This window comes from Gobio gobio, assembly GCF_949357685.1.
Source record: "Gobio gobio genome assembly, chromosome: 4".
In the NCBI taxonomy this organism is placed as follows: Eukaryota; Metazoa; Chordata; class Actinopteri; order Cypriniformes; family Gobionidae; genus Gobio; species Gobio gobio.
In genome coordinates, this window is record NC_137100.1 from 27190309 (window position 1) to 27217513 (window position 27205).

The following is a 27205-nucleotide window of genomic DNA, read 5'->3' on the forward strand; positions in this document are numbered from 1 at the left end:
GATGGCAAACCCCAATTACTCTAGTCTTCAGTTTCACATGATCCATCAGAAATCCTTCAAATATGCTGATTTGCTGTTGAAGAAGCATTTTTTATTTTCACTTAATAGAAAGTATTAGAAATCTTCTGCAACATTACAAATGCTTTTATTGCCATTTTTATCAATTTAATTTAATTCTGCATAAGAATATTAATAAAAAAAACTCCTCAAACTTTTAAACAATAGTGTATACAGCAAACAAAATTAACAATTGCAATATTCATTGTGACCAAGTTTTTTTTATTTTTTATATTCCATTACAGAATAAAAAAAGGTTAAAATTAGCACAATTAAGCCTTCAAATAATTATCAAAATTAAAGTTCGATCAAGCATGAATCCAGACAGATTTATAAGGAAGATTAAAAAACATTTTGTCCGGAATCTTTTTCAAATTTCTCATTAACAAATGCTTGTGCTTTAAAATTTGTGGCAACGCATTTGCTTAACATTCACATATTGTAACCGTTATGCTAAATACTGTACCACTCTACATGAGACACTGTTGTAATTGGTACAAGCTAACCACATCCATTATATTAAACTCAAAACTCAGCTTCACATCATAATAACGCCCTGCATGCATCTGAACGCAGTCCCTCGGGCAAGTGGCAAAACCTCCGGAGAGAAAGCTCTGGGTGGGTTTGTTTTGTGATGTGCAGAAGGACAGTTCAGTAATTAACTTTCTACAGTCACCCAACCCATTTCCTGAATGTGTGTGTGTTCCACAATACAGGGATTAGAGAGGGCTTTTGAGAGTCAAGGCCAATCAACAGCTTTGTGTGAATCAAAACAAATGTTTAATGGGGTGGTTCATTGGCTCTGCAGAACAGTTGAAGAGTTAAAGAGCAGGATTTTTGTCTCTCAGAGTGGGAATTTAATGAAGCTAATTGGGTAATACAGACGGTGCACTCAAAACATGGTGATTTGTAGGACTGACACCCAAACTAATGCATCACAAATCAAACGTCAAAGAAAGTTTAAAGCGACCAAAAGTTTGCAACATAAAATTCACTGAATGTCTGTTTAATTCAAACTTAATGCAGAGGATGTGACAAACCTGTGGCGTTGAAGAGAACTATGTAGAATGGTTCATCTGTCTCTGGTAGGTCATCATCTACCACAGCAACCGATATATTCTTCATCCACTCTCCAAAATCAAAGACCAGCATTGAGTCATTACTCAGTGGAATGAAGTCACCTGGTGATGTGTCACCGTACTCAAAACGGTACATCACTGTGGTAATAAAATTACCCGGCCCAGCTCGCAGAATGGTGAAATTGGCCACGCCCCCTTCTTGCATTCTCTGAACCACAGGCTCTAGAAAACACATTACAAACAAGAACAAAATGACATTTTAAATTATTAATGAGCCATAAAATATACCATAGCCTACCACAACAATGACCTGGATTGGCAAAGAGGTCGATTATAGAAGACTGTTTCCACCTCAGAGTAAGAAATAAACAAACACATAAATAAAAAATAACGTTTAGATGTTTAGGTTTGGTAAGATTATTTTAAGTTTGTTTATGCATTTATTTGATCAATGTACATTACAAACAGTAATATTGTGAATTGTTTAATTGAGAGTTTTTTTTTTTTTTTGTAGAGGTTACAATAAAACGAAATAAAATATTAGTAGGAGAATCAAGCTACTTGAGTCGTGCAACAGGACTAAAGAATATGTTCAAAACTTACATGCGCGCTCAGCCGACCTGCTTCAAAAGCCGTTCGCTTTCCCCTTTCGCAAAGATATTAATTTGTTTATATACTGTATATAAGCTTCCCACAATTGTTGCTTTATTTCCCACAATATGAATTTACACGTCATAATGTGACTTTTCTACTTATTTTAAACTTTAGGGCAATTTTTTTTTCTTCTAAACTTTTTTTTCCCTTTCTGAAAAATGTGGTGACCAGCAATGCTGGATTTTTAAGTAGCGGGTTCATTTGTAACCTTTTAGTCTTTAAATTAATATTTTGCATTATAATATATCCCAAACATACCAGCAAAATATATTGGATCATCATTCTCACGAATGCTTAACCTTGCACTGAGATTGTTTCCTAGTCTTGCTCCACCCGTTGTATTCAGAAGGGTGATGGTGAAATTTTCCATTTTCTCTGGAATCTGCATCAAGCAAAAGATCAGTTAGTAATATAAATATGGTTGTCCTCCTTAAACAGAAGCATCTACAACCCCTGAAGCTTACCTCATCTGGCACAGAAAATAGGGTCAGGTTCTTCAGGTACTCCCCTTCAACAAAGATGATCTCACCCTGCACTGGGTTGATGTCTCCTGAATGGGTCGGCTCAAGAATCCAGAAGACTGACACATTCCCAAACCTACCCCTGCTTCTCCCAATGGGGTAGGATGCTATCAGAGATCGGCATGAGATGTTATTTTAAACTAACAAACTGAAACAAACTGACTGAAATTAAAAGAAAGTAAAGTGACCCAAAGCTGTTGCTTAAAGAGCTCTGTACCTGAATGAACATTCATGGCTTTACTCTCATTGATGGTGAAGTCTAAGCCAGGTTGAATGAACTCAATGACCCCAAATGGGTCATCACTCTTACGCACGGTAATGTTGACCTGCCTTCGGTTACCAAGGCGACTAGCTGGCGTGCTGTGGCTACTAAGGACCACAGAGAATGTCTCATCTAGCTGAAAACAAAACATCAAACAAACTTTTATAAGTCAGGTTTACTTCAATTTGTAATTTCTTAGCAAATGTGAAGGGTGAAACAAATGTTAAGTGAAATGTAAGGGACTTTATAGATCATCTTACGTGGCACAAGGTCAGTTCATTACAGGGTATAGTATTATGTTAATCATTAGTCACCACTAAACATTAGTCCTGAGGACTAACCTCTGGTATTCCATCAGGTTTGGCTACTAGGGCCACCATCACTTCTCTCTCCCCTGGCTGGAACTCTAGGATCCCCGTGGCACCATAAAACTGAGCATTTCCAGAAGGAATCATTGTGTATCTTATGAGTTGGTTGAGTAGCTGGCCCTGCTCTCTGCTCACCCTCAGTTCAACTGTCTCCCCCTCCTGTACAGCCAACAAATCATCCGAACATGTCACATTTGTGTGTAGTTTTCAAATAATCACAATGAACAAAAGTAAATAAATGTTAAGATCAAAATTATAGTTGAAAAATAAAATGAGTAGGTATACAGGTAGTTGACATGAAATAGGCTACTTTGGGAAGCTGACCTGAGTGAGTGAGTGAGTGAGTGAGTGAGTGAGTGAGTGAGTTAGTGAGTGAGTTAGTGAGTGAGTGAGTGAGTGAGTGATTGAGTGATTGAGTGATTGAGTCAGTGTGTGAGTGAGTTAGTGCATGGGTGGTTAAGTGAGTGGGTGGGTGAGTGAGTTAGGGTGAGTGAATGTAAGTGAGTGAGTGGGCGAGTAAGTGCATGCGTGGTTGAGTGAGTGAGTGGGTGAGTGAGTGAGTGATTGAGTCAGTGTGTGAGTGAGTGAGTTAGTGCATGGGTGGTTAAGTGAGTGAGTGAGTGAGTGAGTGAGTGAGTGAGTGAGTGAGTGATTGAGTCAGTGTGTGTGTGTGTGAGTGAGTGAGTTAGTGCATGAGTGGTTGAGTGAGTGGGTGGATGAGTGAGTGAGTTAGGGTGAGTGAATGTGAGTGAGTGAATGTGAGTGAGTGAGTGAGTGAGTGAGTGAGTGAGTGAGTGAGTGTGTGTGTGTGTGTGTGTGTGTGTGTGTGTGTGTGTGTGTGTGTGTGTGAGTGTGTGAGTGAGTGAGTGAGTTAGTGCATGAGTGGTTGAGTGAGTGGGTGGGTGAGTGAGTGAATTAGGGTGAGTGAATGTAAGTGAGTGAGTGAGTGAGTGAGTGAGTGAGTGTGTGTGTGAGTGAGTGAGTGAGTGAGTGAGTTAGGGTGAGTGAATGTAATTGAGTGAGTGAGTGTGTGAGTGAGTGAGTGAGTGAGTTAGTGTATGGGTGGTTGAGTGAGTGGGTGGGTGAGTGAGTTAGGGTGAGTGAATGTAAGTGAGTGAGTGGGCGAGTAAGTGCATGCGTGGTTAAGTGAGAGGGTGGGTGGGTGGGTGAGTGAGTGAGTTAGGGTCAGTGAATGTAAGTGAGTGAGTGTGTGAGTGAGTGAGTGAGTTAGTGCATGGGTGGTTGAGTGAGTGGGTGGTTGAGTGAGTTAGGGTGAGTGAATGTAAGTGAGTGAGAGTGTGTGTGTGAGTGAGTGAGTTAGTGCATGGGTGGTTGAGTGAGTGGGTGGGTGAGTTAGGGTGAGTGAATGTAAGTGAGTGAGTGAGTATGTGAGTGAGTGAGTTAGTGCATGGGTGGTTGAGTGAGTGGGTGGGTGAGTGAGTTAGGGTGAGTGAATGTAAGTGACTGAGAGTGTGTGAGTGAGTGAGTTAGTGCATGGGTGGTTGAGTGAGTGGGTGGGTGAGTGAGTGAGTGAGGGTGAGTGAATGTAAGTGAGTGAGTGAGTGAGTGAGTGAGTGAGTGAGTTAGTGCATGGGTGGTTGAGTGAGTTAGGGTGAGTGAATGTAAGTGAGTGAGTGAGTGAGTGAGTGAGTGAGTGGATGGGTGTGTGAGTGGGGGGGGTAGGATGAGAGTGAGTGAGTGAGTGAGTCGGGGAGAGTGAGTAAGTGAGGGAGTGGGTGGGTGGGTAAGTGAATGGGTGGGTGAGTGAGTTAGGGTGAGTGAATGTAAGTGAGTGAGTGAGTGAGTGAGTGAGTGAGTGAGTGGATGGGTGTGTGAGTGGGGGGGGTAGGATGAGAGTGAGTGAGTGAGTCGGGGAGAGTGAGTAAGTGAGGGAGTGGGTGGGTGGGTAAGTGAATGGGTGGGTGAGTGAGTTAGGGTGAGTGGATGGTAAGTGAGTGAGTGGGGGGGAGGATGAGAGTGAGTGAGGGGGGGAGTGAGGGAGGGAGGGGGTGAGTGAGTGAGTGAGTCGGGAGTGCATGTGTGGTTGAATGAGTGAGTGAGTAAGTGAGTGAGTGGGTGGGTGGTTGGTTGAGTGAGTGGGTGAATGAATGAATGAATCAATCAATCAAGCAATCAGTCAGTCAGTCAGTCAGTCAGTCAGTCAGTCAGTCAATCAATCAATGCCTTACATTGATAAACCAAGGTCCTTTAGAGACTGGTGAAAACTCAAATATTCCTCCAGGGTCATCGTTCTCCAGAATGACAATTTCTCGGCTGGTGAAACCTGGTTTCAGGATCTGGTTGTCCACATTCGTCCTGTACAACGATATGGTGATAATGAGTGACACTGTAATGTAATATTAGAAAGATGAAAAATATACTGTAATATATTATGCATTTTATGTGACTTATAAATATAAATAATCTTATAAATCTTATAAATAATATGCCCGTACTGCTTAAAACAGAACATGATTGCGTATTATAATATACCCTACTGTAACAAACCATTTGCCAGATTTATCTTTTGGATGTGTATAAGTGTGTTCACGCTGGAATCTGAAAGCATCTTAAATATGCTTGACCTAAGGCCTCTCGGTTAAGCTGATTTGACAAGTCATGTTTTAGAGCAACCTGCTATCCTCCCTCCTCAGCGGGGGTCTTGTGCATAAACTGATCTTGGCTTGGTCTGAGCACAGAAGGCTCCAGATAATTAGTAAAATGCCTGACAAAGAGCTTGCAGGAGAAGTGTTCCAAACAAACGCATTAAGAGGATGTGCTGCATGCATACAAACACTGATGTTTTTACAGGACAGAATAAAGGAATTCGGTAAATGAGGTGCTAAATGAGTACAAGCAGCATTTGCCAGCATCCAAGTGCAGTAACCCCCAACATATACAAACACACTCTTGCTATTCATTTCACACACCCAGATAAAAGAGACATCCCCCATCGAAACATTAAGACAAAGCCCCTGAAAGTTCAGAGTGGATACTTTTCCACATAAAGAGTTGATTCACAGCACACAATAAGGCACAGTCTCTCTAGTACACACTTACCCGAAGTACACTACAAAGCGAGCGGTTTCTACCCTACGAAGAAAAAGTGGGGGAGGACAAAGATAGTCCCGGCACAATGATTACAAAATAAAAAAGCACTTTGATTCAATCAAAACTGCACATACTGTATGTATGTAGCCTATTGGACCCAATAAGTATTTGGACACATAAATCACACCTTAAAATGTCTGAATGTCATTATAACAAGTAAAACAGACCTGTCTAATGTAAGAATGACGGTTTCATTGATCTCTGGGATGTTGTCAGCCATTACAGTGATGTTAATCACTGCTTCACTTTGTCCTGAGAGGAACTTGACTGATCCAGTAAAAGGTGAAATATCACCCTCAATGACATCCTCTCTGTTCTCCCCAGTGGGCCGCAGCCTCCAGAAGACCACTGCCTGACCATCAGTCCCATCTCGCCTCAGCTGAAGAGTTATCTAGAGGCAGAGAGAATAATTTTTCCATATTTTCTCCATCCAATTATACAGTAGGGTCCAAAAAGTCTGAGACCACATCAAAAACCCAGGATTGTATTTCTACATTAAAACAGGATCTTTAACAATTTAAAGAAAGACATTTGTCCATGAGAGTCTTGCATACCAAGCTGGTGTTTGAATCTTCTGGTTCCAGCGCCACCACTGTCTGATTACTGGTGAAGCCAATCTCTCCGTTAGCAATATCAGGTGTGATGATTAGGGATATGTTCAAAGCTCCTCCAAAGCGGGGACTCACAGATGGGATTGGTGGGGTGATATTCTCCAACTGCACACTGTCCAACTAAGGAGAGACATGAAACAATGACCTGTTAAATCGCCTGTTTGCAACAATATTAGAAAAATGGAAATTGATTTTACAAAAAATGTCAATAGAGACAGAGCGACACGCGTCATAATCTGAAGACCACGCCCACCGGGGGGGGGAAACAATCAAACCGTCTCCATTGACTTTGCATTGCGTGAAGCGGCCTTTTTGTCATTTCGGACTTATAACAAAAAACTGAACAATGTATAAAAGCTGATATGTGACAAGGTGTACAGCAAACAAGCTAAACAAAACCCAGAAGCAAAAACCTAGACGTTTTTATAAGCTGCTGACCCAAAAAACGAGCGTTTAAGTACAAAAAAGTGGATTCAGGCCATTGAGACAGAGCGCGCGGGCCATATTACACTGAGAACTACGACGACTAGAGGGGAACGTAATCAGCGACAGTAAATATAATATATAAAACGGACATTTGGATATTTGACTTAACAGTGACAAAATGTTTACTGCACACATAGACATATTGAGGCATACTGAGTGTCAGGATCCCAAAATTTCCCCATTCTTCCTGCTGAAGCTTCACTTCGTATTGCCTGTATCCACTTTTATCTTCTTAAACGCTCGTTTTTTTGGGTCGACAGCGTATAAAAACTTATTTCTGTGTTTTTTAGCTTGTTTGCTGTACACCTTGTCACATATCAGCTTTTAGACATTGTTCTGTTTTTTGTTATAAGTGAAATGACAATGAGGCAGCCTCCCGCAAAGTCAATGGAGAGCGTTGGATTGTTTCCCCCCCCGGTGTGGGCGTGGCCTAAATACGCTCTGTCTCTATTGGAAATGTTTTATACTAGTGTCATATGAATAACTCTGCCGGCCATTACTCCAGTTCAGTGTCACATGATCCCTAAAAAATCATTCTAATATGCAGATTTGAAGCTCAAGAAACACTTATTATCAGTATTGAAAATAGTTTTTTGTAAAAACCATGATATATTTTTTTTTACCAGTATTCATTGATGAATTGATCAATAGATCATTCAAAGGAACAGCATTTATTTGATTTAGACATTTTTTGTAGCATTATAAATGTATTTATTCACTTTTGATAAATTTAGCGTACCCTTGCTAAATAAAAGCATTGATTTCTTTCTTCTTTTTTTTTTTTACAGTAGTGCACATCATCACAACATTGCTAACTAATGAGCAACAAACTGTTGATGCTTTTAGGTACCGGGCTTAAATTATATAAAAAAAAACTCTTAGAAGAACCTTCACAGAGAAACTTCAACTTAAAACTATTTTAAATAAATAAATAAACAGCCTCATAGTTAAAGTCCTTTATATTTATACATATGCTTTTAACCACAGAACATTCAAGCTATACATTGTTTCAGTATATGCAGTTCTTGACATTGTCAGAAGGTCTTTGAATGACATATCCTACCTGTATGAGGAAATGAGCCCCGTTCTGCAGAAAGGCATCATTTCGGATGGGCAAGATGAGTTGAGCTTGTGACTGACCGGAACTGAACAGCACACTGTTGACACTGGTACCATTCAGAACCCCATCCCTGGCTCGTGAGGGGTCCAAAGGTCTGGCAGGTATGTAGAGGGCAGTTAGGGTAAGTCGTACCACTCCCATGGTCCCTCCTTCTCGGAGGAAGCTAAGTGACAGGAAGCGTCCCTCTGGCTGACTCTGAATACTTTGATTCCTTCTTGGATGAAAGCCAAATTGACCATATACATCATCGCTATCTTGAATGAAGAATACCATCTGTGAAGGAAGAACAATATAGTTCAGTATCCTTACAGGAATGTTCTGTCTTCCATAGTTAAGCTTAGTTATAGACAATTACTTGTATAGACAATCATTTTAATCACTTGCCCTTTAGTTTGTTCCAACAAGGAAAAATACAGTAATTCACTTAGCCTATGTGTCCAGAGTCCAGAATAAACTTTAAAACGCATATTCTTTCGAAAACAAAAGTGGGACATAAAAGAAGTGTTTTAAAGGATGCTGGTAATCAAAAAGTAAACTAAACTAGGCATTTCTCAAAATAATATTCTTTTATGTTCCACAGAAGAGAGTCATACGGGTTTGGAAGAGATAAGCGTGAGGCAATGATGACATTACAGTACATTATACAGTCCTTCCAGAAAAATTCAGCTTTTTTTTGTGATTGTTGCGGGCAAAAATCCTTGATTATGCGGCACGTTTTATTAAAAAATGCGATGGAAAATGCGGGATATTTATGCAATTTTATGCGATGAAATTGCGGGAACTTGCAAAAACTGCGGTTTGATGAAAAAGATAAAAAAAGCACTACATCACAGAAAGTGCTGGGAATATTTAAGTTCTCATCTTGTTTTATTGAAGACCTTAATAAACACATGGCTCAAATTTACAAAACATTGAGTCAAACAAGTTCTGTAGCTTTACAAAAGGAATATGCTACAACTTCTGAAAAAATGAATAAATAACTTCCTGTTATAAAGAGGTAGCTATACAAAACAGACATTTGAGTGCTTCCAATGCACAAAGTGCAATCTCTTAAAGGGTTAGTTCACCCAAAAATGAAAATTCTGTCATTAATGACAGTCACAAGAGTGTGTGGGTATCCAATCACAATGAAATGGATAAGTACATAATCAATTTCTTTAAAAAGTCATTGTATACACTCGTTTCCAAATTTGAATTCATTTGTTGTGAATCTATCACTATCCATTCTCACTTTCAAGTAACGCAAAAAAAAAGAAAGATATTCAACACAAATGAATTAAAAAAAAAAAAAAAATAGAATCCCCTGTTGCTCTTTGTATGCATGCCATGCCGTTATGCATGTTATGACAAAATCTCATGTCACAGCGTGTCTGGATTTAATTTTTTTTACCCCAATCATAACTGAGGGAAGACTCAATATTATCTGTAGTAATTCACATTCTCACAAATGGATTAAATAGGCTGCAACTGAAACATTGCTCTAAAGTTCAGTTTCTTTTTGTGATGAACTCTAACATAACCTGATATTTTCCTCTCTATATAGAAACCTGTAACACGCAGCAATAAACAACTGTCACCATTCATTACAGTGAATGTAACATCAGACTATCTGTGTAAAACTCACAGTGAACTAATCTTAGAAAGCCCTTCTCTTTCATTAGACCTCACGAGAGCGTAAAAATAGCATTCATGAGCTAGTTTATTACTCTGTCATTTACCCAAGCCTCATCAGACCAAGGCACAAGACCTCTCTAAATATTTGTAGTACTGCAATTTGTGGATTTTTCAGTGAATTTACAGAGAGTTGACATAAATAGGCTCCTCACACTTAGTTTTCACATCCTGCAAAGCCAATTCAGCTATCAAACTTCTGCTCACACTTACTGATGGGTTAATACATAAACACGGGTTGGATTTATCCACCCCTTTCACACATAATCAAACTTGCAACAGACAAGTTATAAAGAGAACACACAGCCACCCACAGGCTCTGCTGTGGGCTATTTTGTGCTGGGACCACATGAAGGGAACACCCAAGTGACACTCAGTGCAACAAGTAGTCTGTGATGCTGCTGTGCCAGAGAGACACATGTGTCTCATTTTACGCCACATCCGCTTAAACGGACTAAGTGCTGCCCAGATGGTAACTAAGAACCAGCTCTGATCCGGGAACTTCCTCTTTGACAAGGGGTCTGAGCCAGAGTAAGACAACAACCTCCCTGGATGTCTCACCACAAACCTCCCAGTGAGGTCCAAAAGGGATCTGCTGCCATGGCTGTCTGAAATTAAGCATAAACATCTAGAATATCAAAGAGGGTGACATTTCAACATGTAAGACAACCAGTGCCCGGGCACACTATGAATAATAATATTTTCCTTCCAAAAATTAGAGTGCTTCAAGTTGTCATCAACGTCAAATCGCACTCTTTCCTAACTAAATCCACCTCAGAATTGAGCAACCACCGATCTATGATCTGCAATCCAAACACATTCATTAAATGCATTAGTTAAAAACCAAACACATGCCAAGCACTCACATCCATAGGCTCATCCACTTCAGCCCCTCCTTGTACAGATCCTGGAATCAATCTGAGGAGGAAGGCCTCTGCTTCTTCAGGAAGGCTGTCCTGAGTGATGTTTAAAGGCATGACAGCACTCATCTGGCCCTCAGCAAACCTCAGGGTGCCTGATGCAGGGTTCAGGTCGACAGAGACTGGAGTCCTATCCGTGGAGTTTCTCGTAATATTCCATTGAACTGAAACCGCTCCGTGAGTTCCTCCGTTCCGCACAATGATGATGCCTTCGTATCTGAGACAGATAAACTTTATCATTATATGATATTTATGATATGTTACATCATATTATATTTTATATACAGTATGCACTACTATTAAAAGGTTTGGGGACAGTAATTAAATTGTATTAAATTGATCAAAAGTGACATTACAAAAGATTCAAAAGACATTTCAAATAAATGCAGTTCTTTTGAACTTTCTATTCATCAAATAATCCTAAAAAAATTTTGTATTATGGTTTACACACAAATATTAAGAGGTGAGCACCAAATCAGTATATTAGAAGGATTTATGTGACATTGAAGACTGGAGTAATGGCTGATTAAAATATTCAGCTTTGACATCACAGGAATAAAAAAAAAATTAAATGATAAAATATGAATATACTATTATTATTAGTGATGTCAAAATTAATGCGTTAACACTAAATATTTGAATATTTGAAAATTACTTGTTCATGCAATTAACACAGCACCTGTTTTTTCCTTTGGCTGCGCTACAGTATACAATCACGCTATCATTCAAGTGCTTTTAAACCATTCAAGCGATAAGACGCAAAAAAATCTCAATTTTCAAATCTTTACTGGGCCTCTGTGAACAAACACATAACAGCTCACAAAATGACGCTTCACACAGCACGACAGTATTGCATTGGCGTTTGGACAAAAACACACAAAATGATGCCAAAACTCAACCATAAGCACAAATGAGTTAAAAAATGAGTTAAAACGTGTACAAATGAACACAGAGTTGAGAGAAAATAAGATGTGTCAGATCTGGGTAGGGCTGCAACGACGCGTCGACGTCGTCGATGACGTCGACTACGAAAATACGTCGACGTGCGTGAAATGCGTCGACGCGTCGGCGGCACATTATTTACGTTCTAGAATGGAACAGAAGATCTAGAATAATGGCAGCTTCTGCTCCCGGGCATAGTGAAAATGATCATTTATCATATAAAGCCAGACCGCGACATTCAAAAGTGTGGGAGTACTTTAAACAGAAGCCGAATAAAACTGTGCTTTGTTCGCTGTGTAACGCCGGTTTCACACTGAGCAGAGCAGAAGCTGTGCGCGTGGAGAACGGGAGCTTTCACACTGCAGTCAGTGTTGCCAAGTCCGCTTTTTTCCCCACGGAATTGGACTACTTCTACACTGTTGCCGCGGGCTGTGTCTCATGTCCGCGGGTTGAAGCAAAAAAACACACATATTTAACCCCCCGAACGCGATGTTTACCAGAGAACCTCCCCGAAACGCGATTGGGCTTGTTTTGGGCTAGTTTTGTGTAACGAATGAGTGGGTTTTGTTGTGTAAACCTGGCAACCCTGCTGCCAGTGTTCTCTCGCGCAGCTGAACCGTGGCGCGTGTATTGCAACAGACGGTCACATTTTCCGGGGTTCTTCTCCGACCCCAGTACGTCTCGTGCTTTTATTTATTATGGGCTGCATATATCTCCTGTTAATGCGACCCGGTTCCCCTCTGTCCCAAACACATATGCATAATAACATGCTGTATATAGGTAGTTTGCATGATTAAAGTAACATTAAAGTTAAGATATGGCTCTAGCTTTAATCATTTAAATATGTCTTTGAAGTTTGGGCAAAAACTTCTGGCAGCTTTAGTCGTTGTTTATGCACATGTATCTTCAAAATAGACGACTAGTTATACATTAAAACTATGCTGAAAGCTCCTGTATGTGAACCTTTTGCAGATAAATACAAGTGCATTTTCGTTTACTATTGACACAAATCAATAAGTAAATCATACTCAACTACTATAGTAAACAACTTTTCCTAATTAGGCCTACTCTGTATACATTTTATGATGAATAGTTTCATTATATATTATGTTTAAAAAGCTTCTTGTGTTCATATATTTCATTATAAAATGGCATACTATGTACCCTTCCTGAAATACAATTAATATTGTCATCATTCATTGATTTCATGTTAAAATAATATACAAATTCACTGCCCTCTTTGAAATACAATAATCAGTAAAAAAAGAATAATAAGGCTAATCTGGAAAAATAATCGTTAGATTAGTCGGCTAATCGAAAAAATAATCGTTAGATTAGTCGACAGAAAAAATAATCGTTAGTTGCAGCTCTAGATCTGGGTCATGTGCCTTAAAGTGACAGTAGCCTAATAAACCTACAGCTGTCTGTGATTAATGTTAATTAAAAAAAAGACAAAGAGAAAATCCCTCACTCACTGCTCTTGAGTGAATAATGTTTGTAGCTTTAATAAGAATGAATCTATTTTTAATTTATAATTTATGCAGTGAAGACTGTGAAGTGTTTGATAACTTTATTCAATTTCTGTATGTTTCCTACTAGGGCTGCACGATTAATCGAAATCGAACCCGCAATCGCGATTTGGCTTCTGTTCGATTATGAAAGCGCAAAGGCTGCGATTTTAATGAAATAAATAAATGCCCAGCGTGTCAGTGAAGAGCTGCTCTGTGATCAGTAAGCGCTCCTCCGTCTGAAAGTCGCTTATAACGTGCGTTTGAAAAAGCAACACGTGTCAAACATCTTCACAAACTAGTAATGCAAAGCGTTCATAAACCTGTCCAACAAAATACAACGTTTAATAACAGGTTTTAACTCCCTTCATATAGTCAGTCGAGCTGATGTTGCTTCTTATCACAGAATGTCAATCAGCACTGAATACTTTATTATTATGAAAATACCCGAGAAGGCTTGAAGAACTCAAATACACCATATCTTGAGGCAGAAGTATTGTCTTCATGTTTAATCAGTGAAAGCATTTCTATCTTCGTTTTATTCAGCCTACAGAGCTAGCTTCACATTAGGAATTTCCCATAGGGATTTCCTGAAAACAATTACTTTCTGAGGAAAATGTGGAGTTTCTGCTCGAGGGCGCCCTCTGGCCTCCAGTATGAATTAAACTTTTGGGTAGAAAATAAGAAAAATAATACTTCTAAATAAATGTATATGACAATCCATATGTTTTCCTTCAATGTACAGGAGTTTTAATTCCCACAGTGGATGCATAAGAGGCTCATATTTCATATTAAAGACATAGACTTTCAGAAATTGATATCACAGATAAAAAGCACAGATCTTTATAATAAGAAATATATTTTGTTTTTACATAAATCCTTAGACCTTTCTAATGATTTTTAGTCATAGGCTGTCTGCATATTAACAGGTAAGCCATATTTTTTTTTGTATAATAAGTTTTCTGCAAAATATAAATATTATTATTATTATAATGTTATATTTATTCTTAAATGCTATTTTAAAATTTGAATAATGAAAATGTTATTGTAAAAGTAATATTTCTTATTTTTATTTAGCAATAATAATAATCATAATTATTATTATTAGCCATATTAATATATAAAACACAAAATGTTATATACACACACTTTTCACTTGTAAAAATAAATAAATAATAATAAATCGCATTTTAAATCACAATCGTAATTTTAACCAGAATAATCGCAATTAATCGCGATGTTTCCCCCCAAATCGTGCAGCCCCATTTCCTACCTGTTAGACCTACCTGAACATCCTAAAGCACTGTTTAATAGGTTACATGGGTCAAAAATAACGAAAACAAAAACTTTTCGTGCATTTTGACAGGGGAAAAAACCTTAGTGTTGAACCCTGATATGATATTTTAAAGGCAAAGCTAAGTTAACTTAAAGCCTATTAAAAGTTAAAATAGCTTTCAATTATACTGTAATGTTGAATGGCTATAATTAATGGCTAAAACTGAGAAAAAAATGTAAGACAGTAGTATTGGTATCAGTGATACTGACCTTCATTAATAGTGATTAGTAAAAAATAGTGTATTTTATAAAAATTGTGATTAATCGAGATTAATTACAGAAATTGTGTCTACTTTTTTTGTAATCGATTGACAGCACTAAATATTAGCCTATATAATAAAATAATATTTCACAATATTACTGTTTTACTTTATTTCTGATCAAATACATGCAGCCTTGGTGTGTGACCGAAAATGTTTTTTTTATTTTTATTAATCTACTCACATTGGGTTCAGGTCTTCATTGATGATGTGTGGTTGCAAGGGGGAAGGACTGATTGACAGGACTCCATAAGGTTTATCATTGGGCTCGATGGTCACAAGTGCCATACTCGGAGTCATCAGCACAGCGTCACCCAATAGGGTCTCTTCCAGAAGAACCACCTGGAAAGACTCTGCGATCTCCGGAATGTTGTCATCTCTAATGCTGAAGCGGAGTTCTGTTTCATGGACCCCTGGAGGGAAAACAACCATCCTCTCTGTCTGAAGATCCACAAAGTCAGCCAGCAGAGTAGCACTGGCCTCTCCATTGCCCGTAACGACTGCATAGGCCACAGACACTGTTCTGTCATCAGAACCGATCAGAAGTCCATCCTCAGTTCTACCACGTGTAACGGTAAGAGAAATGACACCGATGTTCTCCGGCACAACCAGTGTGGGCTTGAAGAAGCGGATGGGAGCATCATTACGGGAGATCTTGATCTGCACACTGCTTCTGTTAGGATTGAGTAAAGCTCCGCCAGCTGCTTCTGTCAAACGCACTGTGAAGGTTTCATCCTCTTCTGGAAGCTAAAGGAGATGTGAGATCAAAAACAACACATATTATGATTAAGACGAATGCAGAACATCTAACTATTGACGTGATGTTTCATTAAGGTCAGAACAAAACCAAAATGTATTGTTTACTGCACGTTCCTGGACTTATTGTGAATTTATTTATTTTTCTTCTTCGTGTTATTCCAAGAAAAGACTAATACTTTGTTCTTTTATTAAAAATCAGTTTGCCTTGATTATCTGAACCGAATTTTAACTCGTTTTGAATCTTGACAACAGTTTTTTATTCACAAAAAAATATATATATATACATCTTTTATTTAAAGCATTTTATAGCATACACACATAATATAGTCAAAATACACATTCATGGCCCTCTTATTTTTCAGCCTCTACTGTGTAACCTAAAATGTAACCCACTTGGGTTTCTAAATGTAACCCACTTCTCACAATCCAATCAATTGTGAATAGATGAAAACAAGTCTCGGTCTGCATGTTTTTCTCATTAAAAAGACACTTCTCTCAGAAAAACACAGAAAAAATTGCGAACGGATTTCACATTAACTTTAAGCTGTCATTATGCATGTGATTTCTTTTGTGTTTATTAAAATAAATAAAAAAACGTACCTTGTCATCTTGTATCATGATGCCGAAAACTACAACAGCACGACCAGGAGGAATAGTGATATTCCCCAGGTCTGGACTGAGATCTTCACTGGCAGGATTCGGACCACCAAAAATCTGTGAATTCATAAATAAATATAAATAAATAAATGTAGAGAATATGCAATAGAATCAGCAACAGCAAGGTCAAGTCATTTATAAATAAATAAAGATTATAAAAAAATTTTCATTAGCAGAGTCAAAACATTTCTGGCAATGCTCACCTCAAAGTTGACAGTCACAGTTCCATAGGTTCCTTTCTCTCGGAGAAGAGTGAGAGGCACATACTGGCTTCTACCTCTTGGCTCCTCCACAGTAATGAGGGAGGTCTAAACAGAAAGCAAACCTAAATCACTGTTTCATGCATGACGAAATTAGAAATGAGTGATATCAAGAACTGCATTAACAGATTAAGAGATCCTTTGGCACATGTGTCCAATTCTGCTTCTGGAGGCCCAAGGCCCCGCAGAGTTTATTTACAACTCGAATTAACTAGAACTAGCTATCTAACTAGATATCTAAATCTTCAGGATAACTAGGCTGTATCGGACATGGCATATTGTCTGAGTAGGTACTTCTTTTGAATAAGTACTTTCTTCGCAAGTGTTAAAAAAGTATGTTCTATATAGTATGAATGTGTGTGTTATGAATGTAATCCTGACACAATACATCCATCATATTGTTATGTGGCTTACAGTTGCATAGTTTTACTGACATTCACAACATTCTCCTCTCTTCGGAATCTCATATTAGTATTATTATAAAAATAAAAAATTGTAATGAGGGAAAAAAAAAATCTAATTTCAATGTCAATGTGATAGTATGAACAGTCAGTTTCCATGACAGCATTGAAATATACATTATTAACAAGCTAAACTATTCAGTAAATTGCTTGCATTTTCTCTTAAAATTCTAGGCAACTAAGTAGTTTCCTTGGACTCCCATCTCAGCAACCTTTCCTCTCAGGCATCTGACCCGCACCACTCCCTCACTCGCACTTTCCCATCCATCGAACCAACCCCCCACGCTTACAGTCACCCATCCCCAGCATGCTCTGAACAGCTTCTTCCTGCTGTTCAATGAGGAAATAAAAAGAAACTTACTGAGTTGAAGGAAATTATTCCGAAGGCATTATCATTAGACAGGATGGTGATGGTGGCAGTATTCGGAGTTCCCACCGTCACGCCATTTGATGAGCTCTGAAAAAGTAAATAATTGAAATGAGAGATTTAAAAAAATTATGTATGTTTGTGGGTGCGTGCGTGCGTTTCGCCAAGTAAGACATGTTCCTGGATCAACATATTTTGTTGATCCTGGACCCGGAACAAAATTCCTGTCTGAAAGTGGTAGTCCTAACCATATCCCTATACCCCTAACCTAACCCTACCCATAAGTTATCCCTAAAATCAGACGGAAATGATGCTGATGAAAAACACTGCTGTAGAAACACCTAACACTGGTTTAGTCTAAACTTGACATAAACTGTATACTTGACATCAAATTGGAATGGTGTTCTAGGATATATATACACACACACCAATCAGGCATATCATTAAGACCACTGACAGGTGAAGTGAATAACACTGATTATCTCTTCATCGCGACACATGTTAGTGGGTGGGATATATTAGGCAGCAAGTGAACATTTTGTCCTCAGAAGTTGATGTGTTAGAAGCAGGAAAAATGGGCAAGTGTTAGGATTTGAGCGAGTTTGACAAGGGCCAAATTGTGATGGCTATACGACTGGGTCAGAGCATCTCCAAAACTGCAGCTCTTGTGGGGTGTTGCCAATCTGCAGTGGTCAGTATCTATCAAAAAGCGGTCCGAGGAAGGACAGTGGTGAACTGGCAACAGGGTCATGGGCGGCCAAGGCTCATTGACGCACGTGGGGAGCGAAGGCTGGCCCGTGTGGGCCGATCAAACAGACAAGCTACTGTAGCTCAAATTGTGCAAGAAGTTAATGCTGATTCGGATAGAAAGGTGTCAGAATACACAGTGCATCACAGTTCGTTGCGTATGGAGCTGCATAGCTGCAAACAAGTCAGGGTGCCCATGCTGACCACTGTCCACCGCCGAAAGTACCAACAGTGGGCACATGAGCATCAGAACTGGACCACGGAGCAATGGAAGATTGCCTGGTCTGGTGAATAACGTTTTCTTTTACATCACATGGATGGCCGGGTAACACATGGCACCAGGATGCACTATGGGAAGAAGGCAAGCCGGCGGAGGCAGTGTGATGCTTTGGGCAATGTTCTGCTGGGAAAACTTGGGTCCTGCCATCCATGTGGATGTTACTTTGACATGTACCACCTACCTTAGCATTGTTGCGGACCATGTACACCCTTTCATGGAAACAGTATTCCCTGGCGGCTGTGGCCTCTTTCAGCAGGATAATGCACCCTGCCACAAAGCAAAAATGGTTCAGGAATGGTTTGAGGAGCACAACAACGAGTTTGAGTTGACTTGGCCTTCATATTCCCCAGATCTCAATCCAATCGAGCATCTGTGGGGTGTGCTGAACAAACAAGTCTGATCCATGGAGGCCCCACCTCGCAACTTACAGGACTTAAAGAATCTGCTGTTAACATCTTGGTGCCAGAAACCACAGCACATCTTCAGGGGTCTAGTGGAGTCCATGCCTCGATAGGTCAGGGCTGTTTTGGCAGCAAAAGGGGGACCAACACAATATTAGGAAGGTGGTCATTATGTTATGTCTGATCGATGTATAGTGACAGTTTGTCTGTTGCTGTGAAAATCAAACCAAATACTATAACCAATTCATGCAGAAAAAAAAAGAAAAATCTGCAGCTGTATAGGCCGAAATGTTGAATTTCAGATTAAACATATTGTATGCATATTTTTAAGTGTGCATGAGTGATACAGAGTACAAAAAAGCATGACCACGTAAGAACATAAACGCCATATAGACCCTCTTTTGAACACCCCATTAAAATGAGCATTTCCCAGCTGTAACAGAGATTTCTTTCAGCGACAGAGCTCTTGTTGCAGTGGCAGCACGGACATGAAATATACACGCTCAGACAATTCCCTGCTAGCCATGACTGAGGTCCAGCTCTGTACCAAAACGCAAAACGCTCTCCCTCCTTCTCCCACTGCAGTGTGCAAATACTTCTACAGAGATCAGTTAACAGACATTTGTGCTTGCAAACATTTTCATCAAAAATGATAAGTGAGATAATGGAGTGCGGGAAGTATAGAATAAAACAGTTTTTCTTATTGTTATGTTTAGTTAATAAATAATTAGCATATGTTTCATGTAAATTACTCTTTAAGGGCTGTCTCGGTTTCCTTTTAGTGCCTTCAGCTTGAGTTTCATTTCATGCCAGTGGTCTTTTGTCACCCTTAAGTTGCCCCATTCTGCCAGCCTAAGGTTCATTTGTTAAACAGCGGACAAGTAGACAGTGGAGCCGTGACCCGTTGTCATTAATCACTCACTGTCAAAAGACTGGGACACCACAGTAAAGAGAGGCCCTGCTATGAAAAACACAGACTTAGACAACACATAAAGGCAATGTATGTGATGTTTTCATGTAAACATACCTCCATCTCAGTTTACTGTTTAATGAGATGACTAAAAGTAAGCCATTTGTTGATTTTTCAGAATTTCTAAACAGTGTTTCTCATTCACTGACCACGTGTACACACAAATTTGTGGATGAAATCTGCATACAAATTTGTAGTATATTCAGCTGGCTAATGAGAGGTCTGTATAATCTGGGTCTGTATATCCACCTTATTTTTAACAGTTGTAGCCATTTGTTGAGCAAGTTGAATGTGTGAGGCTTCCAGTGTCAGACACTTCCAGTTACTTTAGCTGTACAAAAACAGACTGCTGCTTGACATTTCAAATTGGTATTTGTCATTATATAATTTTAAATTATCATAATAATAAACACATTTTACCATTTACTGCACTTTTCTATTCTTCTAGTTATTTAGCTATAGCGGCTAATGAATCAGAAGTCTAGTACTCATGGAAAATAGCTTACAAGTTACAAAAAAAACATAATAAAGGTGGAGGATAACACACATGACATTTCTCAAGGATCGTCTTTAGAAAGCTGAGAGTGTAAAGGAAAAGTTGTATGGAAAGCCCTTTTATGGTAGTTTAGGCATGTTTTATGCAAATTACTAGCATTGGGAATGTGGTCGCTCATTAACATTAGAACGAGGTTAAGAACAAATTCATGTGTGCGCGCACATGTTGTGAATTAGGCAGATCTGTGTGTGTGTGTGTGTGTGTGTGTGTGTGTGAGAGAAGTTCTCCTATGCATATAAATATAAATAATAATTGCACACAATTATTAGTAAATGAGACCCAGAGTCATCTTCTGGATCAACTAATAGGATAAAACCTGCAGAACACCTTTTGAAAACACGTGTTATTTTTGCAGTTCCATTTAGTGCTACTAATAGTGCATAAATTAAAGGGGTGGTAAAACACATTCTTTCGAAGGCTTGATTGTGTTTGTGGGTAGATAAACTGTAGATAAACAAGCATTTAGATAAACAATACATAAAAGCTCAAATCAAAGAATAATTTACACTAATGCCAAGTTCGCTGTTGAGATTTAAAAAAAAGTTTGTAAAGTTAGGTGTTTGTCGGATAACGTTAAGTATGAATGAGCATTTAACAAACTGGTTTGCAGAGCCAAACAGCGTTGTCATCTGTTTACTTCCTTGCTACAACGTACAATTAACAATACAAACTATTACAGGAAATAAATCATACTTACAGGTTGTGGCCCGTAAACAGCTTCTGTTTTTAAATCCATCTTTCAGGACAAGCTGTTTTGCGAATCCTGCATTGAACTCGCAAAGATTGTGGAAGCTTTCCTCCGTGAAATGTGCAGCGGGAGCCGCGCACGCTCGTTGTTTATTCACACACTAGGAGCGTTTGTCTCGCGCAGCTGAACCGCGGCTCGTGTATTGCAAATACAGACGAATATTGTCCATTATGTCACATTTTCCGGTCTTCTCCTCCGACCCCTGTCTGTCTCGTGCTTTGATTTATGATGGGCAGCATATCTGCAAATGCGACCTGTTCCCCTCTGTCTCATACACACATGAATATAACTTGTTGTATGTTAAACGCACTGCAACGCACCCCCGTCCCTAGGAAGGCTGAACAAAGTGGACGTGCAATCCGGATGAAAATAACAGCGTTTCGTCGGCATTGTGGCTACAACACTCCAGCCTACTAACTATATCACAACAACTCTTCCCCACAGCAATACAAAATGGCCTCGCCCCCCCTTATTTAATATTCTCGGAGGAGGGGTTTATGTAAATATTGGGGCTGGTGATGTCAGAGACCCTGGAGGAATGTCTGTAGTCCCTACCAGCCGTTTGCTGTAGTCCTTAGAAATTGATTTCTTTAAAAGCAAATATCTCCCTTTGCTTTAAACTTTGAACGTTGTAACTTTGCAGATGTTGTTTATGCTCAAACAGCAACATTACACACTAGCTAAAGTTAGAAAAGTGAAATCGTGTTTTACCACCCCTTTAAGCTCTCTCCTCCTTTGCATGTTATAGAAAGCTTATTTCCAGGCCTGTGCTTTTGTTATAGAGATTAGGTTTGCATAATGGCTCTTAAATTAACAGCACTGACAGTTGTGGCTGTCACAGTTGGTTATTTCGCTTGAAGGTGACTTCTATCGTAGGGTTGCTGCTGCAGTGCCATTACCTAACCCTTATAGCAAGTTAGTAGAACCCAACATAGAACATGTAAGGGCTTATGGGCCATTGGGCTTTGATTGAAGAGTTGACAAGCTTTCAGTGCTGTCCACTCAATCAATAATTTTAACCACTCTGGGATTCCCACTATTGAGATGGATAACTCTTAAAACTCATTCATTCGAGGTGATGAAATAACAGCAAAAATGTGTGCATTAAAAGTTAACACTCACTCAGCCGATGCTTGCACCTGAAGCACCTTTAAGCCACACAGCTAAAAGTTTCTTTTTGAGAATATACTTTTCTAAGTTTACTTATTTGTTTATTTTTTATCTGCACTGGTAAATGTTTCATTTTTTTAAACATTAATCTCATTAAACCACGTAGTTACTATCAAGTAAAACTAATATAATTACTACAAATTATTTTCATGAATTGAAATAAAGCTAAAATAAAATAAATATAATTATATGAAAAACGTACACATAAAAAACGCAACCACAATAAAGTGTGGATTTAAATAAAATTTGAAAAATTTGAAAAAGTACTAAAATTACTACAACTAAACTGAAATAGAATAAATTAAAGCTAAATATAAAATATTTAAAATATTTAAAAATGACAAACAAAATTAAAAAGAAAAAGAAAAGAGAACAAAAAAACAAAACAAAACAAAATAACAACTAAACATAACCCTAACAATTTGATAATGGGGTAACAAAAATAAAACATAATATTGCTAAATATATATTTTCTCTGAAAAAGAGCCTTATTATCTAACACAATGTTGCTGCTTGTGTAAATTTGTCTAGTTTTATGGATGCTTAGATATAAAGATTTAATGATGTTTTATTTATATTATATTATTTTTATATTTATTTTATTTTTTACTAGAAAATGAGACCCCCTTGAATAACCTGAAATGAAGTGTCTTGCTCATAGACACTATCCGCCGGCTTTTACTCAATTTTTGACCTACACCCTTATAATTGCATGCACAGATCTTTAACCACTGGGCTCTACCTCCAGAGAGTCAGTGTTTCCTGGTTCAAGCATTACCTGCAGGCGGAGGTTGAACACAAAGGTCTCATCAGCCTCAGGTATATCATCATCCCTCACAGCGATGAAGATAGTTTTACTGCTTTCAGAGGACAGGAGAAAAGCAGCTGCAGTTGTGGCCTCAAAGTCACCAGTGTCCTCTCCCTGAAGCTGGACAAACACAAGATAATGATTGGAAAAATAAGAAGATGCAGAACAGTCATCAATTGTTTTAGTTTTGGGAACAATTCTTTTAAAGCATAGATGTTCTTTATTGTATTATTTTTTTTTCGGAACGTGCTGAACAAAGTCTTGCATTGGAAGAAAACGGTTCTTTATAAAACACCTCAAAGTTTGTGACGGGAAATCCCTGACCTCTCTTAAACTCAACCCGCACCATCTGGTTGACAACTGCCACCTCTAGCACATGCTTTGATGCCACCCACTGTAAGCCGCTACAAAACGGGCTCTTAGATCCTTCCTTCTGCTGTGAATTTATGGAAGCCATTCAATGAACCGGCAACACTTGCCCACTTACCATGCGTGCTAAACAGGCACTGGCTGTTTTGACAGTAGGCATATTTGTGTTTCTATGCTAATTATGGCCATATGTGCATCGGCTATGATTTACCAGACAGATGTTTGGTGTTGTGCCCCAACCAGCTGTTAAGGCATTAACACATCAGGCAGTACAAAAGCACTGTTAGCTCAAAGGACTCTTTTTTTTTTTCACTGTCAAATTTTTGTTTTCATAATAAAACTAATACATGTTAAAATAATACAAAGAAATAATACAATTCAATCAAAATGAAATCTAAAATAAAATTTGTATTGCTTTATGCATTTTCTGATAAATGTTTTATAATTTTTTCTGTTCAACCCTTTTACGGTTTGGCATTTGCCCCTGTATAATCAATAATTATACAATATCTTATTTATTTTTATCATTTATTTGTAAATAATAATTATTTGCTTGTTTGTTACATTGTGACATTTATTAAAAGGCACAAAGAAAGGCACTGTAACAAGGTCTCCTTGTTACTGTGTATACATTATACATTTAAAGTGCCCCTATTATGGTTTTTCGAATATTCCCTTTCTTGCCGTGTGTAATATAGCTGGTTGTGAATGTCGAAAATGCACAATAAATAAATGTATTGTCTCCCAAAAGAAAGAATCGACTCTGAACCGCCTATACGAGTTGTTTGTATTTCGAATCCAACTTTGTTACGGTTCTATGTCACCAGAAAAGACATTTGCATAATGTCCAATGTCAATGTTGCAAGTTATCTGCCCCCGAACAACTTGACCCTCAAAAGTCATTTTAATCAAATCTCTGAGTTCAATTCGGGATTTGCAAAATGCTTACATTGTGTAAGTTTCCGGCTAACTCACATTATTACGGTTTTACTGAAATACTTCTGCTAAGCAGCTGTGGGCTGCAGTATTACCTAAAACTGTGTCTATAAATGCAGATTGCCTGTCGTTCTTACTACTTTGAGTAAAGATAAAGGATGGAGCAAGATATGTTTTGCAAATTTTAATGTTACATCATGCTTGGCTAGCATATGCACCGTAATTGATACAGTTGTGCCCCGCAATAAATTAGAAATATACACATCAGTTTGTTGATGGACATTCACTTGTTAATACTGGTAGAGGAATTACAGTTCCAACATCTCATAATGTACCTCAAAAGGAGTAGCGTATCACTGAGAAGCGCCCTGCTCAGGTCGCCTTTGCGATCGAAGTTCGGGTTGAATAAACTATGTTTCATCAGTCTGATGTTTCATCATCAGACTCGTGCTCGCATTGATATGGTAAAATCAACGACATCGTTACTGTCTTTACAGTGTGTACAATCGCTGAGCTTTAGGAAGCCTCCGCATGAAGCTGAAGTTGAGTTATAGTAATGGCCTTTAGCTTCAGAAATATGCACTGTTCGCGATAGATGACAAAAGACTGGTCCAACTGGTCAATCAGAGCAGAGTAGCTCGCGGAAAGGGGGGATTTAGAGAGACTGATTCATCCGTTGAGTTGTTTGAAAAATGTGATAATGTGCAATGTATATTATGAGAAAATGTAACTGTTTTTTGACCTTTGATACATGTAAACCTGTTGTAGGAGACCTAAACAAAATTAGGAGTAGGCCTGTCACGATTGGTCGATACAATCGACTGCATCGACACTGTTAATTAGTCGTCGACGTCAATATTTTTAGTCGACTGGGTAAGTTGGGTACGATATGAAATTGCATTACCGGTACTTTAAAAATGACAGCGCTTTAATAAGAGCAGTATTTCTTAATTTGCGTCGATGTGTGACAGCAGGGGTGAGAATGTGTGTGTGTGAGCTCTGCTTCCACCATTCACTAAAAAATGGAAGCAGAACAGTCAAATATATACGCGCAGCTCAGGAAAACAGAAAAGTGCGGCACAGTGCGGCACAGACCGCAGCCGCGCACACGCCTTTCACTCAGACAGATTGCGACGTCAGTTTCACATATTATTGTGTTTGAATGGTAAAAAATATGTAAAAATGCTCGTCCTGGCGAATATTCGGGTAAACGCAGTCGGATATGTCTTTAGTGAACCTGGAATACAGAGTTGAATGAGAAATCAAGTGTTAAAATGAATTTGGTCCGTGCAGCTCTTAAAGGGCCGGACCTAACGTTAATATTCTGTGTGAAGCAGGAACATGCCAGCCAAGTGAGTTTTTAGGGGTTTGATAAAACAGTGAATAGTAAGTTCTGTCATATTAATCAATTACTTTTACAGTTTTTTGCCATGGTATCGATTCAGTATCGGTTTTGAGGTATTTTAGTCTGGTATTGTACCAAAGTCATAATTTTGGTATTGTGACAACACTATTCTATATAAAAAGTATTTGCTGAAATTATCTTTTTTCTGTTATGTTGGTTCACAAATTTGTACCTTTTTACATTTTTACTCTTTTAGTTTTACATTTTGTCAAGGGCTTGTTTAATACTTCTTTTATAGTACACTACTGAAGGCCAACATTGCAAGTTAAATTAAATGTTTTTAAGTAAAATTGTTAAAAAATTATTGTGATAAATTAGTTGTTAGATTAATCGATTAATCAACAAATTAGTCGATAGATTAATCAATATAAAAAAAGTCGTTAGTGGCAGCCCTAATTAGGAGCCTTTAAAATAGCATAATAGGTGCACTTTAAGTACAGATTAATATAAATGTCCTTAGGGTTAGGAATTGGGTTTGGTTTAGGGTTAGTTGCATGTAATTAAGCATAATGTACTGTTATTACTATAGTAAGTACATGTAACATGTGTAACAAAGACACTGCAAAATAAAAGTGTAACCAAATATTATTTTAAAGCCCGAAATAGCACCAAAATAGGAACATTTTGAGCAGCATAATAGTTTAATTTGATCAAATTTGACATTTATTTTGATAAAAACAGGTTCGCTACACAAACCCAAACCAACTGGCAGACACACAAACTGATAGTAACAAGGATTAACCACTCATGCAGATTGCTCTTATAAACTTACCAGAATCAGAGCTGTGACATTAACTGGATCTCCAACTCGTTCCACCACAAGACGCACTATGGCCCTGCTGCTCTCGTTCACAACAAACTGAGTCTGGCCCTGGAACCTCAGCTCTGCCGACTCGGACCTAACGCTTGTGGTGAGCAGCATCAGAACCAGGCCAGCTAGAGCGAGAACAGCTGGCATTCCTGAAGAGAGAAAGAACATATTCAGTGGCCATTCATCTGGACGGGGAATATTTCACTCTGCATAAATATGAATTAAGCCGATTAAATTTACAATTACAAGCTTCTGATACTGTCCATCTTTCACTCACAGTAGATCTGACAGGGTGGTGCATTAACGAATGGTTACTGTTTTGGTACTTGCACAAAGATTTCACACTTTCAAATCAAGTGTACACCATAATAGCATCTAAAATATATACCCTAAAGGGTGTATTGACAATTAGAGAATTGCACAAATGTGACAGAGCAGCATGGGCTAACATCACTCTTTGAAAAAAGGATCACTGGCCTTCTATATAGAACCCTAGGGTTCCTGCCTGATTTTTAAAGAACTCTTTATGCCAAAAGAGTGCGCTGCAATAACTGTATATATATAAAGTAGAAATGTTGTGTACTGATAAAGTTTG

At 38.5% G+C, this 27205-nt stretch overlaps 1 protein-coding gene across 1 annotated transcript in view; it reads right to left on the bottom strand.

Moving 5' to 3' along the window:
- adgrv1 (adhesion G protein-coupled receptor V1) overlaps positions 1-26757 on the bottom strand; it is a gene marked incomplete at its 5' end in the record, with an annotated part of 162086 nt that extends 135329 nt beyond the window's left edge. The window contains 16 exons of the mRNA XM_079814345.1: positions 1098-1358; positions 2049-2172; positions 2255-2418; positions 2529-2709; positions 2915-3100; positions 5131-5257; positions 6220-6443; positions 6607-6783; positions 8213-8542; positions 10807-11077; positions 15090-15652; positions 16265-16378; positions 16525-16629; positions 17404-17499; positions 23060-23209; positions 26572-26757. Coding sequence (XP_079670471.1) covers positions 1098-1358; positions 2049-2172; positions 2255-2418; positions 2529-2709; positions 2915-3100; positions 5131-5257; positions 6220-6443; positions 6607-6783; positions 8213-8542; positions 10807-11077; positions 15090-15652; positions 16265-16378; positions 16525-16629; positions 17404-17499; positions 23060-23209; positions 26572-26757 — 3259 coding nt within the window. The remainder of the gene's footprint in view (positions 1-1097; positions 1359-2048; positions 2173-2254; positions 2419-2528; positions 2710-2914; positions 3101-5130; positions 5258-6219; positions 6444-6606; positions 6784-8212; positions 8543-10806; positions 11078-15089; positions 15653-16264; positions 16379-16524; positions 16630-17403; positions 17500-23059; positions 23210-26571) is intronic.
- Positions 26758-27205: the final 448 nt, after the last annotated feature.